Source organism: Manacus vitellinus, unplaced genomic scaffold, assembly GCF_001715985.3.
Source record: "Manacus vitellinus isolate BGI_N305 unplaced genomic scaffold, ASM171598v3 scaffold_0_pilon, whole genome shotgun sequence".
NCBI lineage: Eukaryota > Metazoa > Chordata > Aves > Passeriformes > Pipridae > Manacus > Manacus vitellinus.
Genome location: NW_021938789.1, coordinates 27,091,832 through 27,110,791, shown reverse-complemented (window position 1 = coordinate 27,110,791; position 18,960 = coordinate 27,091,832). Strand labels below are relative to the sequence as shown.

Genomic DNA, 18,960 nt, shown 5'->3' with positions numbered 1-18,960 from the left:
CTAACCCTGTCAGCATTGTAGATGGCCCTTGATAATGGCATCAAGCTGGCAGTGTTTAATGAAGAGGGACAGCATCCTTTTGACAAAACAGAAGAACCAGTCTCCTCTCTTAATACAGGTTTAGATTGAACTAGCTAACGCAGCAAGTACTAACTCAAGCTATTAAGCACATAAACATAGGTTAGAGAAATTCGGTCCCATTAAACAGATTTAGTAAACAGGTCTAGAGAATATATACTTACTAAATATTTCATAATATTTTTAGAAACAGCAATCTAGAACCACTTCTAGATTAAAATGGATAGTCGCTAGCTAATCAGTCTGACTATCCCTGTAGTTGTTTCAAGGTTTCTTCTTTAATTATGTCACTTTCAGTCTTTCTACCCCTTTTTACTAAATTAATTTTCAATTTTTGCCTTCATCAGCAGTTGTTCCTCCCAGAATCGTTATGCCCAGAGCCTCTGGCAGAGACAGAATTATCACCTTTATCCATGTTCTATTTGTCCAAATATTTAATCACTAAGTGTTTCTTTGTGTTTTGAAGGGTTTAAACACCTCCTTGTGACTTCCAACCACTTTCAATTATCTTGTACTCTAATGTCACTTTTTAAGAGAAAGCAAGTAGTGTTTACATTCATTAAGTACTACATTCGCTTCCTATTAAACAAGCCTCCTCTATAACCAGGAAATAGAAGATAATTAAGTTCTTCTGGATTCCCTGTTTCTCTTCCTGCTCTCCAGCCTTCTGCATTTAGCTCTGGGAGCAAAAACCCACAAAAATATAAGACACTGACAGCTGTGCCAATTACGAGTTTTGGTTATTAGCTGAAGATGCCATGCCTATGGCTTGTAGGTCTACAATGACAGTCTTCAGCCCAACGCCAAAGGGGCTCTCAGTAGGGAAGTTCGGTACACTGCCAAGAGATACAGGAGTGGTCCATTTCAATAACAGCTAGACCACAAATGCAAACACTGTCAATTAAATTACCTCAGGTCTGTTTTGTGAAAAGATTCCTATATACTGAATGTGAGATGGTTTGAAGCCTCGGTGGAGTAACGCAGAGCCCACGCACTCAGCTCTGTCTGAAACCTGGAGGGGTAAAACAAAAAACCAACCAAACAAACAAAAAAAGACAAAAAAAATAAGAGCAAGCTTATAATTGCAAAATCCTCTCAACATTATTTTACTATGGCTTGCAAAAAACCACCAAAAATTGGTATGAATGAGACAGAAGTTTTCTAGGCTATTTTGAATGTCCTCTGTGACTCTGACAACCTAAACACTGCACTGATTACAGTTACTACACTTGCACTCAATATGCAGCAGAAGAGACACTTAATCCAGTCAGGACTTGAAAGTGTTAAAAAGTTAAGCCACATACACAGAAAAGGGTGTTTTGTTGTGTCCGTGTTAAACGCAAGAAGTGACCCTGGAATGATCCAATATTTGATTTCTGGACAAACACAAGCACTACATATGCCATCCTTCTGCTTCATTCAGTGTCTCTGGGGATAGCATTTCTCCCTTCAAAAAGCAGGAGAACAAGGAGGCAAAACCCAGTTAGTACTATAAACAAAGCTTGGGAAGGCAATTTTCTAAATTCTTTCCACATAACATGGATTCAAGTCATATGCTAAGTCACGTGACTCAAACAGAAAAGCTTTAATAGAAGAGAGGTTGTACCTAAGTTCCCAGCAAAGTCACCTTGGCAAAAAGTGAGGTCTGCTACATGCAGGTGTTTAATGACCTTAACAGTATGCAGTAGGCTAGGTTTACACAAATTTGAAGACAAACTGATTAAACTGGAACAACCTAAAAACACACAGCTGTTAAAGGAGACTTACATGCAGATATTTTCAGGGATCATGAAGCAGAATGCTGCTAGTTAGAAGTGTGTCTATTGACACTCTATACAACCATCATTCAGCACTATGGAGACAAGTTGTCAAGAAGCCCAAGCAACACCTGTAGATAGGACTTCTAATGCAAAGTGAGCCTCTTGAAAGCAAGCACCTAAAGTGGTAGCAGTCTGAGCTTCTGAACACTACTTCAAAGCTGCAGCCCTCCAGAGGCAGTGTCCAATATCTAAACAATTCAGCATTGAAATGCTTAAGACTGCCAAGATAATCCAAAAAAATCTGAAATAAAACTGTACTAAACCAAGTGCAGGAGATGCTCTTTTCTCTCCCTTGCACATATTTGAAGTTGTTCCTCTAAGCCACTGTAATAGGAACTAGAACCTTTCTGCAGTATTCTGCTACTACTTGAAAACATTTACAAATAATTCATATTTGTTATATCACATTACTGGATGTTGTATCAACGGTCTCAGCAAGCAAAAGCAGGTCTAACACTAAGTTAGAGACCACTTACCTCTTTATAGGAGATCCACTCATATGGCTGGTTTGGTTTTCTAAAACCTAGACATGGACCATTATCTAAAAAAAAAAAAAAAAAAAAAAAAAAAAAAAAAAGTAATCAAAAGTTACTCAAAATTTAACCCCGACTCCTCTGTCCTGACACCGCTCTCTGTGTTAAGCCTCTACATTCTCTGCAGACACCTTTAGATAACAAACATGGGTTTTTTTCAGGGGTGTAGGGAGGGATGCTGGGAAAGGACAGAGACAGAGATGTTCATTTAGGCTAAGAACACAGCACAGACTTTATTCACACAACTCTTCTTCACAAGAGGTCAGTTAAATTTACCTTCAAAAAAAACTCACATTCAAAACATTTTTTGTATTGCTAGGTAGAGATCCCCTATCCCCAACTGCATTTCAAAAGAGTTCAAATACCTAGTTCCTGACATACTGAAAATATTATCTTTAATTTTAAACTTACTTGATACTTGTAAACCCCTCTGGAAAATATCATAAGCTGTTCTCACATCATCATAGTAGTAAACCAGCAGTTCATCACTGTTAAGAAGAGCGGACCTTCGAGCACGTTCACTGCCCTAAGAAAATCAATTAGAAAGGTTACACACATTTGTTGGCTATAAATGAACCGGAATTTCTTCAAGGAATAAAAATACTTCATCCATTAAGTTTTGTTATAAGCCTTGGCATATTCTTCCTAAGAGAACTTGAGAGATATGCAAGGTTTCCCAGGACATTGTTTCAAGAATCAGGCTGCTCCCTGTGTTACCAAAAGCCTGTCAGGCAAAATCTTATTCCTCAGCTACCCATGATAGGACAGAACATAGGAGAATACTGAAGACTGTCAAAGGGCATTTTGTCAGACAGTTTTTCTTAAGAAATGTTTTACTCTATTAGTGCAGTATATAGCATAATTAATTTCATCAAGCTTTCTAAAAAGTCACTCCAGTCTCAGAACATTAACGCTGCAATCCTCATCTCCTTTTCTAATTAAGATTACAGAACATAATCACATTTGAATCTGTGGTTTCAAAACCTAAATGATTTTAAGGGTGGTCACCAACACCCTAAACAAGTGTTCTCATAAGTAAAATATTCTGTTCCAGATAAAAATAGAGCCCTTTAATCCAATTTAAGTTCCATCTTACAAAAAGGGTTTCCTCCTGATCTATTTAAATGCAATCAAGACAATATACTACCTTGAGAATTAACATAATTTTTCAGCAGGTGAACATTCAGACAGGCTATAATTGGAAGTCAATACAAGAATTTAACAGTTCAGTTTTAACACTTTTTTAGAGTGACTGATTAAATAATCTCATTTTATAGCAATCAAGTTTCACAAATTGCAGCTATGCAATTACTATTGGGCCACAGTTATTAGCCCTGTTATGATGACAGACACCTACAAGCAAGTTCTTATCAAAAGAGCCCAGCTAGTTAAACAGAGGGTCTTGAGTAAACACTTCATAAGATTTTTCTCTCTATCAGTGGTTGTGGTCAATATCTGGCTCTTTCATAAAGTCTAGTCCTGGGCTAACTCAATCTGTGTCTGGATTGTCTATCATCCACAACATCAAAAATCTGCTCATATGCAGTCATAGGTTCTTCATGGCCATTGGTTTCTTTTCCTGTTTTTGAAGTATCCTGGAAGGCCAGACATCATCTGTATGTATAAGCTACATAAACACAGTTTTATCTGCAGAAGATATCATATTGCCCATGTCCACAGAAATGAGCTAGCACATTAAAGGCACAGAGAGAGGAAAAAAATATTTTTACACTAAAACAAGTCTAACTTGTTCTAGCAAAACACTGTGCGTAATGCAGTGCTTGCCACTCCTTTGACAGTGAGCCCAAACGTGCATGTGAACATGACCCAGAACAAGTTAATGAGCGGCTCACCTCTAAAAATTTGTAACATTAGAAATTCAAGAGTACACTTGCTCTCAGACCAACATCTACTCTAGAGGAAATTAACAGATCACTAATACATATCTCAGCCTGGAAAGAAAAGGAAGACTTTTGCACTGATTTCTCAGGTATTGGATAACCAAGGTCAGCTTCTAGATTTTCCCAGTTTTACCACCTCTGGAGCTAAACTGAGGAAGATCACTAAGTAGTTTGTTGCCACGGCCACAGGTAACATCAACAAGTGCAGTATATCACATGTACCATGTTTGAGGTGCTGTAAATTCTGCATCAAGTGAAATACAATATCCTAAGCCATTCCTTAGCAACAGTCAAGAAGTATTTCTTTCTCTTCATGTGAGCTAGTACCGTTTTGTTTACAAGCCCTATTATGCAGCACCACAAAAGCAGTTTTTGCAGGACCTGGGTCACCAACCAAATTTGAAGATGAGAGTTATCAGACAGCACACTGCTTAGACATAGGACTGATAGCACTGTCCTGAAAAAAGAGAAACTATAACAGACTACTATTGAAGAGATCCCATCAGTTCTTAGGAGTTTTCAGTAAAGGGAAATATAACCTTTAAAGTTTTGCTTACTTTGTTCTTTTTCCCATAGTAAGGTAGAATTAACTGGATTTTCAATAGCCCTAGAACTTTGCTGAAAAACACGCAGTTCCTTGTGTGAAGACCATAAGGAGTTCAATGTTATTGATGCAGCAAAATACTCCCAGATATGCTGAAGGTCAAACTAGGAATGTAAGGCAAGGTTTAAATTAACTTATCTACTAGAAAACAGAATTGGTCTACATTTTGTTTGAGAGCAGCAAGAACTGCTATTTTAAGAGCTTGTCCAAGTGGTCCTTATCCAGAATATTTGTGCAATATCAAGTTCTGTTTGCAGTAAACTTGTCTAAGAATCACTGGTAGTTACAACCACCAAACATCTGAACCTCAGGACTGGAATACATGGCTGACTTCACACAAGTTATCTGAACGGGATCTAACAGATCAGTCCAAAAGAGTTGCCAGTTTTAACAAAGTGTTCTTAAGGAACCAGGTAATAAAATCTGATTAATGCAAGGAGAGTTTCTAGTTAACTTGTGTAGAGCAGCCCTTGCAGCAGCTCAGATTGTTGCAGGAAATTAACCCGTTAGACATCAAGTGCTGGACATTAAGTAAAACCTTGGCATTGGTTCAGAATAGCAGCAGCTAAAGGAAACAGATTTAGTCTAGAACAGAAGTATATATCACTCCATCAACTCCTACTCAGGTCGTATAAAATAGCTGCTTTTGTTCAAGCCACAGGTTTGCTTCTTGTTGACACAGGATGACACACTGTTTAGGATTCACAGTAATGTCAAAATACACTGTGGGTTCCACCACACCTCAAAGGAAAGAGACTGAATTTCCCTTTACCTGAGAGGGAAGGTATACTAGCAAGTGGTGCTTAGCTCACCAACATGCATATTCTGAGCAGCAAGTAGTATAAACCAGAGTTTTCAAAGCAACCATGTAACTTTAGGCATGCTAATCCCTAGGTGAGTGTGCACCACTGATCACTTCACAGGAAGACAAGCACACATCTAAATCAAGTGATTCTTGAAAGACAAAGCATGCTAGAATTCTGGTAATGTATCAGAAGAATGTAAGAAGGCTTAAAAGCTTTCATGAGCTGAATATCTCTCTTCATATTTGAATGTCTTAAGGGAACAAAAAAGCCAGTCACAAATCCAAAATCTTACTCTACTAGAAAATACTGACATCCTAATATTTATTTCTATTCTATTCCACTACATGCTTTAGCATAACTTGGGACAAAAAGAAGTTTAAACAAGGTTTAATATATTTGACAGCCATACACTTGCACTCAAAGTCAATAGTCAAAGACGCTCAGCTGTCCGTCACCAGTGGAAAGAGCAAGCAATCTACAAGCAGACAGATCCAGATGTGGATGCTCCATCTCTGGAAGTGTTCAAGGCCAGGTTGAACGGGGCTCTGAGCAATCGGGTCTAGTAGAAGGTGTCCCTGCCACCTCTTTGTAACCACATTCAACTAAGTGTGCAACCTCTATGCTTATCCAGTGATGGATCAAATGCGTCACTGGGTGCAGGCCTACCAAATCAAAGTTTTCCAGAGAGGGGAAGTGACCTGGAACAGCAGTAAATAGGATCTTTTTCCTCCTATATAAAGATTTGTTATCAGAACATGTAGAAACCCTTCTCCAGTTAATGACTTCACTTAACTTTGTTAGAGGCCAAGGAAACAAATCACAAGTAAGAATTACGTAAAAGTTTTCTTCTAGTTCAAAATTGTTATTATTAGTGAACAGGTAGATTAGATATTAAAATGGTAGAGAAGAGGCATTGCCTTCTGTCATGTCTTTTTTGGAGCACACTGTTTAGTCCTCAGTCCTTTTAACACTGTATTGCTTAAGCAGAAAAAAAAAAAAGATGTGAAGACAATTTGAGAGCAGTATTTGATTATTTTTTTCCCTGTGGAAGTGACACCTTAACATATACATAAGAAAATGAAGTATGTGAAGTTAAACTCCAAGAAAAATGTAGTAAGAAATTGAATCCCAAGCACTGTATTACAGTCTTGTTACCAATTCCAACATACACTGAAATTTGCTTCAAAACATAGGTTCTCATTTGATCAGTTTGGTACAGTTTACAAATTATTAATACTTCAGATGCAGCCCTTAAAGTGAACAAAACTGGATTGATCTCGCTCATTTCAACACGTTCTCCAAGTTTGAACTCTTATCACCTGCTAACACACCAGCTGTTTTCCATTTAAGTTTTATTACTCTTCTATCTTCTTATTAAAATGTATTTTCTAAAGAGGCAATGAAAAATAATGCTGTTATACCTATCTTGCTCTGATCAGAGAGCCAATGATAATTAGTATAATATGGATCAATGATGCATTAAGTAGCTTAGTGAAGTTTCATAGCACCAAACAGTGATTTCAATCTCAGAATCCAGCAGTGACAAGTAATTTAGCTTGAAGAGATAAAGGCAGTGAACTGAGACTGCTGTAAAGAGCCTCAAACAAATATGCATTTGTCACTGGGTTTATGGACAGTTAAGAGCCACTGTTTTACCATCTTAGAATGCAATGCCCCCCAAAATCTGCTGAGGTCTATATTGACTAGTGAGGTCCTGCACAGTGGAAACTTCTCACTGCTAGTTTATTCCAGCAACAAAGATATTGCTGCTTTACAAGACAATTCAGCCCACTGTCTAAGTGGCTGGTGTCAGGATTGGAAAAGGTCACCAACAGAAGTAATATCTAATATCTAGATCCTTACTCTACATATGTTGCTTGAAAAGAGGAATTTTGGCAGTTATCACATTGCCAGAGCATCTTTTTGTACTTTGTGTACTTCTAGAGGCAGACCATTACTTGCTATAGTAGCATGACTGTTGTGTCAGTAAGCTTACTGTATGCTTACTGAGAAGATTAGGGAATAATGGTACTTACTAAACTTCTGAATGGAAGGGCCAAGTAATGTGCCATTCCTCCATGTCAGTATCATGAAACATCGAAAACAGTGCCCAATTTGAGGCTATGACAGGAGTTTGCTTTGCTGAAGTTCCTGAAGTTGACCTACTGTAAATTTCAAACTGCTCCACCACATTTGTTTACCTCAGGTTGTAGTCACATCTACCATTAAGCACAAGAGTCATGTTAATTGCATTTGATATAGGACAACTAGAGGCTGTCTATTCACGCAGAAGAATGTGCTGTAAAGAGAAACTACAGTTGAAAGTATATATATGTTAAAAAAAACACCTATAGTTTCTGACAATAAAGACTACTTCAAAAAGCTGTCAGCTTTTCAATCCTACATTTTATAAGTATCTCCCTTGAAGATCACAACCTTTCAAAGCTGTCTCCTTCCTTCAAAAGGAGAAGACACCTTGTCTACCCTGAAGAAACACAGAAGTACTCTTGAAAGAAAAAGTGGTCTTGATGCTGTAGTGAACAAGGGGAATCAATATAACCACTGCTCAAGAAACCTCAGCCTTGTAATCAGTTGCCTATATTTGCTTATAAAGCAACAGTTTCTCCCAGTCAGACTGTGTGTTTAACTTCACTTTTAAATGCTACCACCTAACAGTAACTGTCTACCTCTAAAAAGCATAAGACAAAAGCTAAGCTGGCATATGCAGAGTTTAGTGGGTGGTTGGTTTAGTTTCAATTTACTCTATGGCTGAGATCTCTTGGCAGACTAATATTTCTTTCCACAGATCATCTGAGGACAATTAGTACTCTCTTCATGCTTGTAACCCAATATAAAGTCTCATATGTCAGCTATTATACACTAAAAATAACAGTAAAGTATTAGCCTAATCAGTATATACCAGCATACATACCCTGACCCCCAGACCTAATTTAATAGGTCATCACCTAAACACACGGCAAGGAATTGAAAATTACACTGTGCTACTTCTAACACGAACAAGTTACCTGCTACCAGTCAGATCAGAAGCTTAGTTGTCTCAGCACAGTCTTTTTCTCCCATGCTAGTTATTGCCACTATGACCTCAACCCTCAAGCTGCTTTCAAATTCAGAAAGCCAAAATAATGAATTCAAGCCATATTTCAAAAATGTATCGCCCACACACTATAAGTTTAGAAACACTTATGTAAATCAACTGTTTGGTCTCTTTCAATGCTGCATCTAAGCTTCAAATTTCAGTGAACTACAGCATCCATCAAGTGACACTTACCTCTACTTCCACAGACTGCATTGCTAAATCACATGGTGGTTTTAGTGCTTTTGGTCTTGTTGCATACCAGTAGGTCGTGAGAGCAGCAAAAGCACCGAAGCCCATCAGCGTATTTGTCGGAAGGGTGCGTACATACTGTCTGACATCCCCAAGTTCCGGCATTCGTAGGTATCTAAACAACTCATGTGCTTGCATTGCAGTTCAGTGCAGTTGTTCCAATGCTGGAATCTGTTGGTATAAAAGAAAGTTGCACAAAAAGAAAACAAAAATCTGAAATCCCCGTCTGATTCCCTGTTGCTGTATGAGCACAATAAATGCTTTTTCCTACTGGCTTCTCACTACCAAAATACCTAGATCTGCTAGTAGACAGGCAGTATGTTTAGACTTCTGTGCTGCTACTAAGTAAGCAAGCAATTATTGGTTCATACTCTAGAAAAACAGGTGGGGATGAAAGGAGGGAATTTCTTCAGGGTTTTAATATTGCTTTTAACAGAGACTGCATTAAAATTAAACAAACCCCAAAACTTTTGGTAAAGGAGAGCATTTCACAAATGTAAAGTAGTTATTTGTAGAGTAGCTGTACTGTAAGATTATTTAAACAGTTAAGTGTCAAACAGGGAAGTCTGGGAGAGGACAGGCAGGGACATAGGTTATCTTGCCTGCATATAACAGAGAGCATCCTAATCCTATAGTAGCGTAGCAGGAGCAGGATTTTTCCTCATTTAAGTCCAGTAAAATAAACTCTTTCCTACTCTCCCTTCAGTCACACACAGAAAGGTCAGCACGGCAAGCTGCCTTCAAAGCCAATCTCCTCCCATAGCTCCCCTATGCTACTAGCAAGTTTCCTATTTCTCCCAGCACCATGCCAGCAATTTATCTCTGGTCATGAGGCAGACTAAAGCAGTGTCAAATGAGGCCCAAGGCAGCAGCACACGACAGTACAATCAAGCACAGGAAGCACATTTAATTTGTCACGTTCACACAGAAGGAAGAGCTGCAAGAGGCTGCTCCCCGCCAGCACTCACTGACACGGATATTCCACAGCAAGAACCAGCTGCAGGGAAAAAAAACGGACTGCAGTCAGCTCAGCTGGTGCTCTCCTCTACAGCCAAGGTCTCCCGGGACGTTTGTCACATGCCAAACCCACCAGCCCGTGCCCACTAGGTGAGAGGTGAGCAGGAGGCCCGCCCGGGGCCAATGGGAGCCGCAGCCCGTCACCCCACCGCCGGCCGCAGGGCACTGGCGGGGCGGCAGCGCGGCTGGCACCGCGGAGCGGGGCCCTCGCTCCCACCGCCGGCCGGCAATGGCCACTGGCAGCGAGCAGCGCTTCCCTGCTTGCCTGCAGAGCAGAGATGTATCTACTTCGGCAATTTAGGTCCTAGCAATTTCCTGTGGACGATAAAATTAAACAAGGCCCTAAAGAATGTCAGAAGATGTGTTTAAACAGCTACAGCATACTGTGTATCAATGCACTGCTTCAGGATGGCAGCATAGGAGGCTCCGAAATCCAAATAGGTAGAATTATACGTTTATTAGTTTAAAAACCAACCGTAGCAGGTTAATATTTCATAATTCTACAGGAAAACCTCTAGTTTACAGTCCAACCTTGAAATCTTTACTGCTGCAGTTTTTCAACAAAGCAACAGAAGAGCAGTCTAGTTCATATAAAGTCTAACCAGTATTTGGACAAGGATTTGCTAGAGACAGCAGAAAAGCATAAAATTAGTTCAAAGGGCCCATGGTTTCACAATGTTAACAGGACAGGCTGAAGTAAGGTCATGGATGGGGGTAGTGTCAGGATAGAGTCAAGTTCCACCTCTGGAACAGTCCTGGACCCACGGAGTGTTCCCCAGCCTGCAGACATTGCCCTCTCCCCCACCCTCCCTTTTCTTTCCTGGCATAGCTGTACAGCATAGGAGTGCATCACCTAGATATGCAGTGCAGGGCCACTACAGAAATGCCTTTTGGCTATTTGCACTGTGATACACAGCAGACTGTACTCAAAATCCACAACACATCAGTGGATGGAAGGTAGAAAAAAACCTGAATATATTAACAAGTTCTTCATCTTCCCTTGGTATTAAATTTTATTAAAAAAAAAAAAATCAGTTACTGGCTTAATAGTTAGAATATCATACTGTTGCTTTCTATGCATCAAATAATGTTCATTAGCATTGCACCATGAAAACTACTTCTTAAGTTTTAATATACGCAGATGAACAGTAAGACCAAAAAAAAAAAAAAAACCAAATCACAGCAACAATGAAGTCTCTACTTACAAGTTTTGCATATATCATAGACACTATGTCATGAAACTAGAAAAAAGGGGGCTCTGATGTGTGTAAGGGCTAAAAGCAAGCGTAGCTTTTTCTTCTTCAAGCTCCACAAAGCATGTTGGACTTTTAAAATTGCTTTCCTATCTGCATTAGTCATGAAGTGTCCCACACACACATTATGATTTAGGAATGCAGTGTAATTCTAATTACTCCTTAAAAAGGCTGTGGTGCCATTACAGCTAATAAGAATTGAAGTAAACATCATCATTTCATTCATGCAAGAGTCCCACTGTAGTCAAGGAGCTGCTAAGATTTCAGCCGAGGTGAAGAGAAGGGATGCACACCACTGCTTTTCATTTCCTTGACCAGCTCTTTGTAGAGCAGCTGTAGAGCTGTCATAAAAATCCTTCTTGAGCAGTTATACCACAGGTTATCTGGTACATAATAATACATTTTACGGCTTATGTTTATACTGATTATATTTTATTATACCTTCTGCCTCATCAGCACAAAAAACAAGGTGAGGGCAGAGTTTTCTGCAAGACTAAGCAATTCCTGGCTTTAACACTACCTGTTAAATCACATCAGCTCTTGTTTTCTGTATTTAAGGTAAAGCTAGATGGAACAGGGAGAATAAATTCACATTCTTAACATATGCATCTAAATATGGCCCATCAAGAAAGGAGACTTCAGTGCCTCCCAGCCTTCTTTCAGCCATCTCAATATTGACTTGGCTCATACTCCAACCACATCAGACATCCAGGGTTTTCACCATGACCAAGGAGAGTGGTTTAGAGCCTTTAGATTGAGATACAAGGATCACAGTGGAGTGTGGATCTAGATTTCAGTCCTTGTCCTCAAGGAAGGACCCAGCTAAATTTGCTCACTCAAGACAAGCACAAAAGCCATGCTCTCTTCACAAATTCAGGTCCTGCAATTGCTTCTCACCAGACAGGATCTGGACCACAAGGTGGACTCAGTAGCTCTGCCCCAGTTTGAGACACAGCTGAAGACCCAAAGGAAGAAGATCCAAATGAAAAGTACCAATCTGTGATACTCAGGTTGCTACATGTAGAAAAAAAAAACCACCACAAAACAAAAACAAACCCAAACCCTGCAGAATTGAGCTCAAAAGCACTTTTTTCTCAATGCAACCAGGAGACCTTGGTCTCTCAGAAACACAACCAGACAGATATGGGAAAGTGGTTTTGATAATAAGGCAAAACTACTTCAGAGATAGCTACCTCTCCTGACCACCTCCACAGAAACAGTTCCCAAAATCCAGCCGAAGAAGGCATCCCTCTGAACTCACAGAACCCCGTAACTGAATTGATATGTAAGGCTCAGACAATGCCAGCTCTCTCTGCTCACACACGCACACCCTGCAGCACCCAAGACTCATTCTTTACAGCAGAGCCAGTATCTCAAGGCAACGACCCAAGTTGGCACGACTGTGCCGTTCTTTGCTGCTCCTACTCTCGGCGTACAATGGTCTATTTACAGTGGGCAGCAGCCTGCCTATTGTCTATCCATAGCCAGACATCGTTCGAGTGCAACGGAAGAGAACAGGAGCAGCCGTCAGCTTCTGTATAGCAAAGAAAACAACCCCAAGGACCAATAGCCTCTCTTCCTTTCTATTCTTATATTTAGATGAACAGCCCAGAGCACGGCAATTGCCTGCCATAAAGGCAGGTCCACCACATGGTGTAGAAGAGGCTATGTTATTTCTACAGCCTCTTACAGGCAGGAGAAAGCTACAAGACAATTTGCCTACCTCTTATTGTGAGCAATATGGCACTAAAATGTTTTTACTATGACATGCTGGAACAGGGAGCCAGCCACCCATATACCTTGGTGTTGTCCTGGCAGATACTGCCATCGCAATTTGTTGTTTTCTTACAACTGTTTTCTTTCTTTTCTTGTAACTCTTACAGGTTACACTGCACAGCTCCCATAGATCTGTTTTACTTAAGCCTTTCTCCACTCAACCTTTGAAAGAGCAAGTGCAGAATCATGTTCTAGCTCCTTTATTACATATCAAACAGGGTACAACAAATAGCTTTGCTATTAACCAGAGAAATCCTTTTGTCTGATTAGAACACATAATCCTAATATCAGCTGCATTTACAGTCAGCTTAAATTTGAGTCAGTCCAACCTGTCCTAGATAAATGCTCCCACAACCCCCTCCATGCTGGCTAGGCAGTCATCTGATGGCATCACTAGGGAGGTGATCTGGCAAACACCATTTTCCTGGGTTAGTTGTGATGCTAGTTCTCAACTGATCAACTCTTGTCTCGATGACCAGACAACCATTAGTTCCCAGATGGAAACATGACAGCACAGCCAGGGAAAGTGATGGACTGTTGCAATAATACACATTAAGCCATGCAACTCCAAACATTGCATGCAAGTTCTCCAAGGATTTTCTGCCTCTGCCCTGCAGTCAAGGCAGTAACTTGACTGAGGTCTTGCAAACACCTGTGACTTCGCCAAACTGCAGCCAGCAAGCAAACCACAGTCACCCTCGAGATACAGCAAAGGAGCTTCAGTATTTGAGATGTGAAGGAGAAACCCCAGTTTAAGTCCTGTATAACACAAATAGGACAGCAAGATGCCTCCTCTGGTGCAGCCTCTCATATCATGCATGATGTGACAGTCTCTCCTCAGCCACAGAAGACTTTCCTGAATAAACCAAGAACTATTGAACTGCTTGATCCCCTACTCTGCCCTCCTCCTCCACGTATACCTCATTCCCTGCCCCCTCCCCAACTAAAAAAAAAACCAAAAAACCAAAAAAACCACAGAAAAACACAAACAAACAAACAAATAAAAACAAAAAACCAAAACAAAACAAAAAAAAAAAAAAAAAAACACCAAATATCTTATCCAGAATTACCAAGTTCACCAAGCCAAGCAACAGAGCTATAAATCCTCCTTTTAAAGCAGTAACTAACAAATTTCCTTTCCTGCAGGAGTAAAAAGGGAGGAACTAAAAAGCTGTCAGTAAGGAACATATCCCATGCTCAGAGAAGAACCATCAGGTCCTTAACATTCATTCCCCCCATCCAACTCCTGTTCAGTCTGGCTCTAAGCAACCAGAGGGCATTCATGTAGTGGGGTTCAGGTGCCTCTGTAGGTTCAGCTTCTGTTTCTGCATTTAGGACAAGGCAGACCTGCAGTAAAACACCCTAGAAGCTGGATTCAGACCCATCAGTTGGGCCACAATGATTTACTTCATAAGCTGCCACTGAAGTTAAGACTCCTGCTGCAACCTTTACAGAGCACTGCATCTGATAGTGATGTCTCAACGCTCTGTTCCTATCCCCCGTCTTCAGACATTTGACTGCAATCCTCTGGCAATCAAGTGGAACATCACCTGGAATCTTGCATCTTAGTGATGTCCAACAAGTAATCTGAGTGCACGCTAGTGAGGTCACTGGAGTTTATTCAAGTTCAGGAGCAGAATCACATGACAAAAACCTGCTCAATGCCTTTTGTGCAATTACAGTCCTCCAGCAGCACTTGGTAACCCTGTGCATTAAGGAAAAGCAATACTTGCCACTAAAACCTTTCAGACAGTGATTGATTTAAGTTACTTTTAATCCATGCCCATACACACACAATGTCACTATACAGTCTTACTGGTTTCTCACCTTCAAAAACCAGAGAAGATGCTTACAAACACTTATTTTGCAACCTAAGCTGCTATCCATCAGAATTACATCCCTACAACTCTGATTTGCAATTACATCCTAGTACTGCTCTGTTAATGTAACATCAATCCAAATACAGTAAAGATGAAAACCACCCTACAGAAGCACATTGCTACAAGCCAGCAGCTTACTTGTGCTGTAACAGCTTGAGTAGATCATAGCAACTTATTCATTCTACTCCTCCCAGGAAAAAGCTACTACTCAGAAAACCCAGTATGCAACATCAAGTTAACACATGCTTCAAGCACTCACCTGAGACTCCATGAGAATGAGTTTCTTAGTCATACTTATGACACCTGAAGTCTTGCAGAAGACAACCTGGGTCAGGCATACTAAGCCCCATTGCATCACACTAGATAGTGTTTACATTCAGAAGGTTGTTTTAAAAAACATATTCCTTAACTCTACGAGACTGGACAGATCAGTAATTTATGAAAAGCAATTGGTTCACTGAATGACCTCCCAACACCAACAGCACAAGGAGTATAACAAATCAAGTAACTTTTTGACCTCAGGCATTAAGGTATGCCTGCATTTCCTCTGAGTCAGTGATAGTAAGCATTTTCTTCTAGCTTTCCTAGGAAACCAATTCAACCTTACCAGTCTATTATTGCAATCCAACTGCAGAGGCCAAGTTTTTAAAACATGGCACAAGCAGTACCAAACTAAAGCTTAAGAGTTCTGGGTTCAAAAACAGTAATTCACACAAAAAGGCAAAAGTTCTCTGCTGGAAACAGGACATTACACTGTTCTGCTATAACCCTTAAATGGTCCAACTACAAAAGTAAAAACCATTTTTCCTCTACATCTCTATAAAACCATGCAAGCTGTTTTCAGTCAACAAACTACCAGTAATACTAAGATTCAAATCGTAACCAAAAAGAAGAATTTTACTGTCATAGAATGGTTTGGGTTGGATTATTTAGTTCCCAGCTCCCTGCCATAGGCAGGGAACCATATTTTACCCTATGTAGATGAATAACTCCCAACATGAAAGGCAGAAAGAGAGCCTTATGTTATGATCAAATGTCCTTGTTTGAGGAGTCAGGTGGGATCTGCAGAAATGCAAGCCCCACATCTGCAGCCAGGGTCCCCTCTACAGCCTGTAAAGGTCAATGCTGTACAGCAAAGCTTCCCTGAGCCATACAGAGCTGTAAACTCCCATGCAAAACCGTTTGCCAATGAACAAACATTTGTCCCTCTTACTTGCAAGGATTTCTGTGGAGTTGCCACTAATTGTATTTACCAGAGTAAAATATTTAATGTATCTGAACTTGTAATTTAGCACAGCAGGGAAGCAGGATATGGCAGGCAGTCTATTCATAAGACCACCAGAAACCCAATTTATCAAGCAATGTATTCCTTGGGCCAGAATATCTCTCTCCGTCTGCTGCACATTCAAAAAGCTTCATGCCATTAGTCTAGTTGAGTCTCCCCAATTCAATCAGCCATATTACTAAGATCTAGAAAAACAAAACAAAGTACAGAAACCTACTATTACCTTCTGTTGCTCACATTAGTCAAAGTGTTGTTTTCTTGGAGGGGAAAGAGAGAGAGAAGAAACTGTTTATTCTTCCCCACTGGAGAGCAACACACACAGGACAGCAAAGGTATAACTCACCTCTGTCTCCTCCAGAAAATCCCATGTAGTATTCACTTCTAGTGGAGTGATGAGATAGGACAGATAACCAGCTACACAGACTTTGCTCAAAAAAAAGAAGAATCACTTACCCAGACAACTATTTCAAAGTTGTCTTTCCTTCCATTTCAGATTGCTGGCTGTTTTTCCACTGATACCAACCTTATACTTGTCCTTGAATCAAAAGGCTATTTGGGGGTTTCCTCCTCAAGAAGGGAGACTTACTTCAAACCTCACACTGGTCAATTTGTAGTTGTAAAACAACATCTACCAAATTTAGAAGCTGCCTTTGTAAATCCATTATAGTCATGCAGTTCTCAGACTAGGCTAAGGCCGTTTGCTCAAGACCTAGAATTGAGTACACTTCACACAACAGTTACTTGTAATGACAAGCTTTAGGTTTTTCCCATCAGCCATCCTTCAAATATTTTCATATCCCAATACAAGCAAGATACATATCTTTAAACTTTAAAAAGTCAGGGAGTAACAGCAAACAGTTCCATGAGGAACTTTGTATATCAGTTTTTGCATTATTAATACTGCTATTGTTGCAAGAGAAAAAGAAAGGTATTTCTCAGTAACCTCGATGCCCTCTTAAACTCAGGATTTCTTGATCCAAGAAGTCTGATCCAAATCCTTGAGCTGAGAAATCTCAGCTTGTGAGTTTGAGAGCACGTTCCAAAGCAGAAAGGCAAACATAAACACTCCTGAGCAGGCTCAGGAGACAGCATGATTCCCTGTAAAGCAACGTCGATGAAAAAGGAAATCTGCTAACATGGAACAGTTCTGTGGAACAGGTCTGGGTACAGACAGAGAACCATGGGGTATCGATAGCAGTTGCTTTAGAAGTCACTCTTTCCTATCACAGGACCTGACCATCATATCTCAGACACTAACCCAAGTGAGGCATATGTTTAGATGCATTACTTAGTCCAAGAGCGTGTCCGTAATACCCCAGACAGCTCACAGACATGCCCTTTAGAAATTCAGAAGGCTTCAAGTGTTGCAATTCCTGTTCAACAGGAACAAGAAATGTATGCATTCTAGAACAAAAGCGTCGTGTAACCAGGCTAAATCCCTGCGCTGTAGCACTGCAAGTCCTACCTAACAGCAGAGGAGGTCTGCAAAGTCAAAGCCCCTCAACCTTCCATTTTAGGCCACTTTGCCTCACGTTGCGTTTCCATACGCGCCCTAAACTGCTTAAAAAGAAGAAAAAAAGAAAGAAGCTGCTTCAAGTACATGCTGCATTCGTGCCCGAAAGAACACCCTCACTGAAGGCAAGGTCCGGCAGCTGACCGGACCCGAGCCCCCGGGTCAGCCCCCCAACCTGCTGCTCGGCCCGCCCGAGCCGTTCCCCGCCGGGCCGGGCCGTGCGGGGCGCGGGGCAGCGCCGGCCCGAACAATGCCCGGCCAGCCCGAGCTGCCGCAGCGCCGGGGGGAGGCCGGAGGCAGCCGGCTACGGTCTCCTGAAGGCTTTTGTGCGAGGGGAAGCCGAGCCGGCTCCGCGGGACGCTGGTCCCACTGCGGGGCGGGAAGGAAAGCGGCAGCCTGCGGGGATCGGCGGCGGGACAGGACGGGACCGCCCGGCCCCGCGGGTGACAGCGGCCGCGCAGGCCACCCCGGCCCCGCGGCGGCGGCCCCGGCAGGCCCAGCCCGCCTCTCTCGGCGGCGCGTTCCCGACAGCCCACGGCCCCTCAGCGGGGCCAGGTCCGCAGCCCCGGGCCCCGCCGGCAGCGGCGCGCCCCGAACCCCGCTCACCTCCGGCGGCAGCGGCGACCACGGCTGTACGCGGCTTGCACCGGCGCCGCCTTATTTAAGCCAAGCACGGCGGGAGCGGCGTGTGCGTTGCCGAGCCCGCCTCCTCCTCCTCCCCTCCCGCCCCCTCCACCGCCTCCGTCCGCCGCGCCGCCCGGCGGGCGCTGGGGCCCTGCCTGCCCCGCGCCGCCCGGCCGCCCTTGCCCCGCCCCTGCCCCGCTCCCGGCCCTGCCCCCGGCCCTGCCGCTGCCCATAGGAACGCGCACGAACCGGCAGGGAGGCCGCGGAAGTGTAGCGCTCTGCGGGCACGAATGACAAGGATGCACAGGGAGCTGAGGGGAGCGCTGGACTGCAGGGTGCCTCGCTTAACACCTTCCAAGTCTGAGGTGACAGCTTGCAAAGGGACCTTAACGATCATCTTGTTCCAATCCCCCTGACATGGGCAGGAGCACCTTCCACTACACCAGGTTGCTCGAAGAGACATCCAACCTAGCCTTGAGCATTTGCAGGAATGGGGAATCCACTTCACTGAGCAACCTGTTCCA

General features: G+C 42.1%; 1 protein-coding gene across 2 annotated transcripts in view; it reads right to left on the bottom strand.

The window, feature by feature from the left end:
- Window positions 1-18,544, bottom strand: part of ACSL1 (acyl-CoA synthetase long chain family member 1) — a 39,362-nt gene extending 20,818 nt beyond the window's left edge. The window contains exons 1-5 of one of the 2 annotated variants that reach the window (XM_018070310.2): window positions 18,419-18,544; window positions 9,032-9,259; window positions 2,843-2,957; window positions 2,375-2,439; window positions 989-1,090 (exon numbers count right to left, since the gene is read on the bottom strand). In XM_018070310.2, the coding sequence (XP_017925799.1) occupies window positions 989-1,090; window positions 2,375-2,439; window positions 2,843-2,957; window positions 9,032-9,226 (477 nt within the window). In that variant the 5' untranslated portion in view covers window positions 9,227-9,259; window positions 18,419-18,544. Of the gene's footprint in view, window positions 1-988; window positions 1,091-2,374; window positions 2,440-2,842; window positions 2,958-9,031; window positions 9,260-17,764; window positions 17,845-18,418 lie in introns of those variants that run through there. The other variant, XM_018070316.2, reaches the window with a different exon arrangement.
- Between the last annotated feature and the right edge of the window lie 416 nt (window positions 18,545-18,960).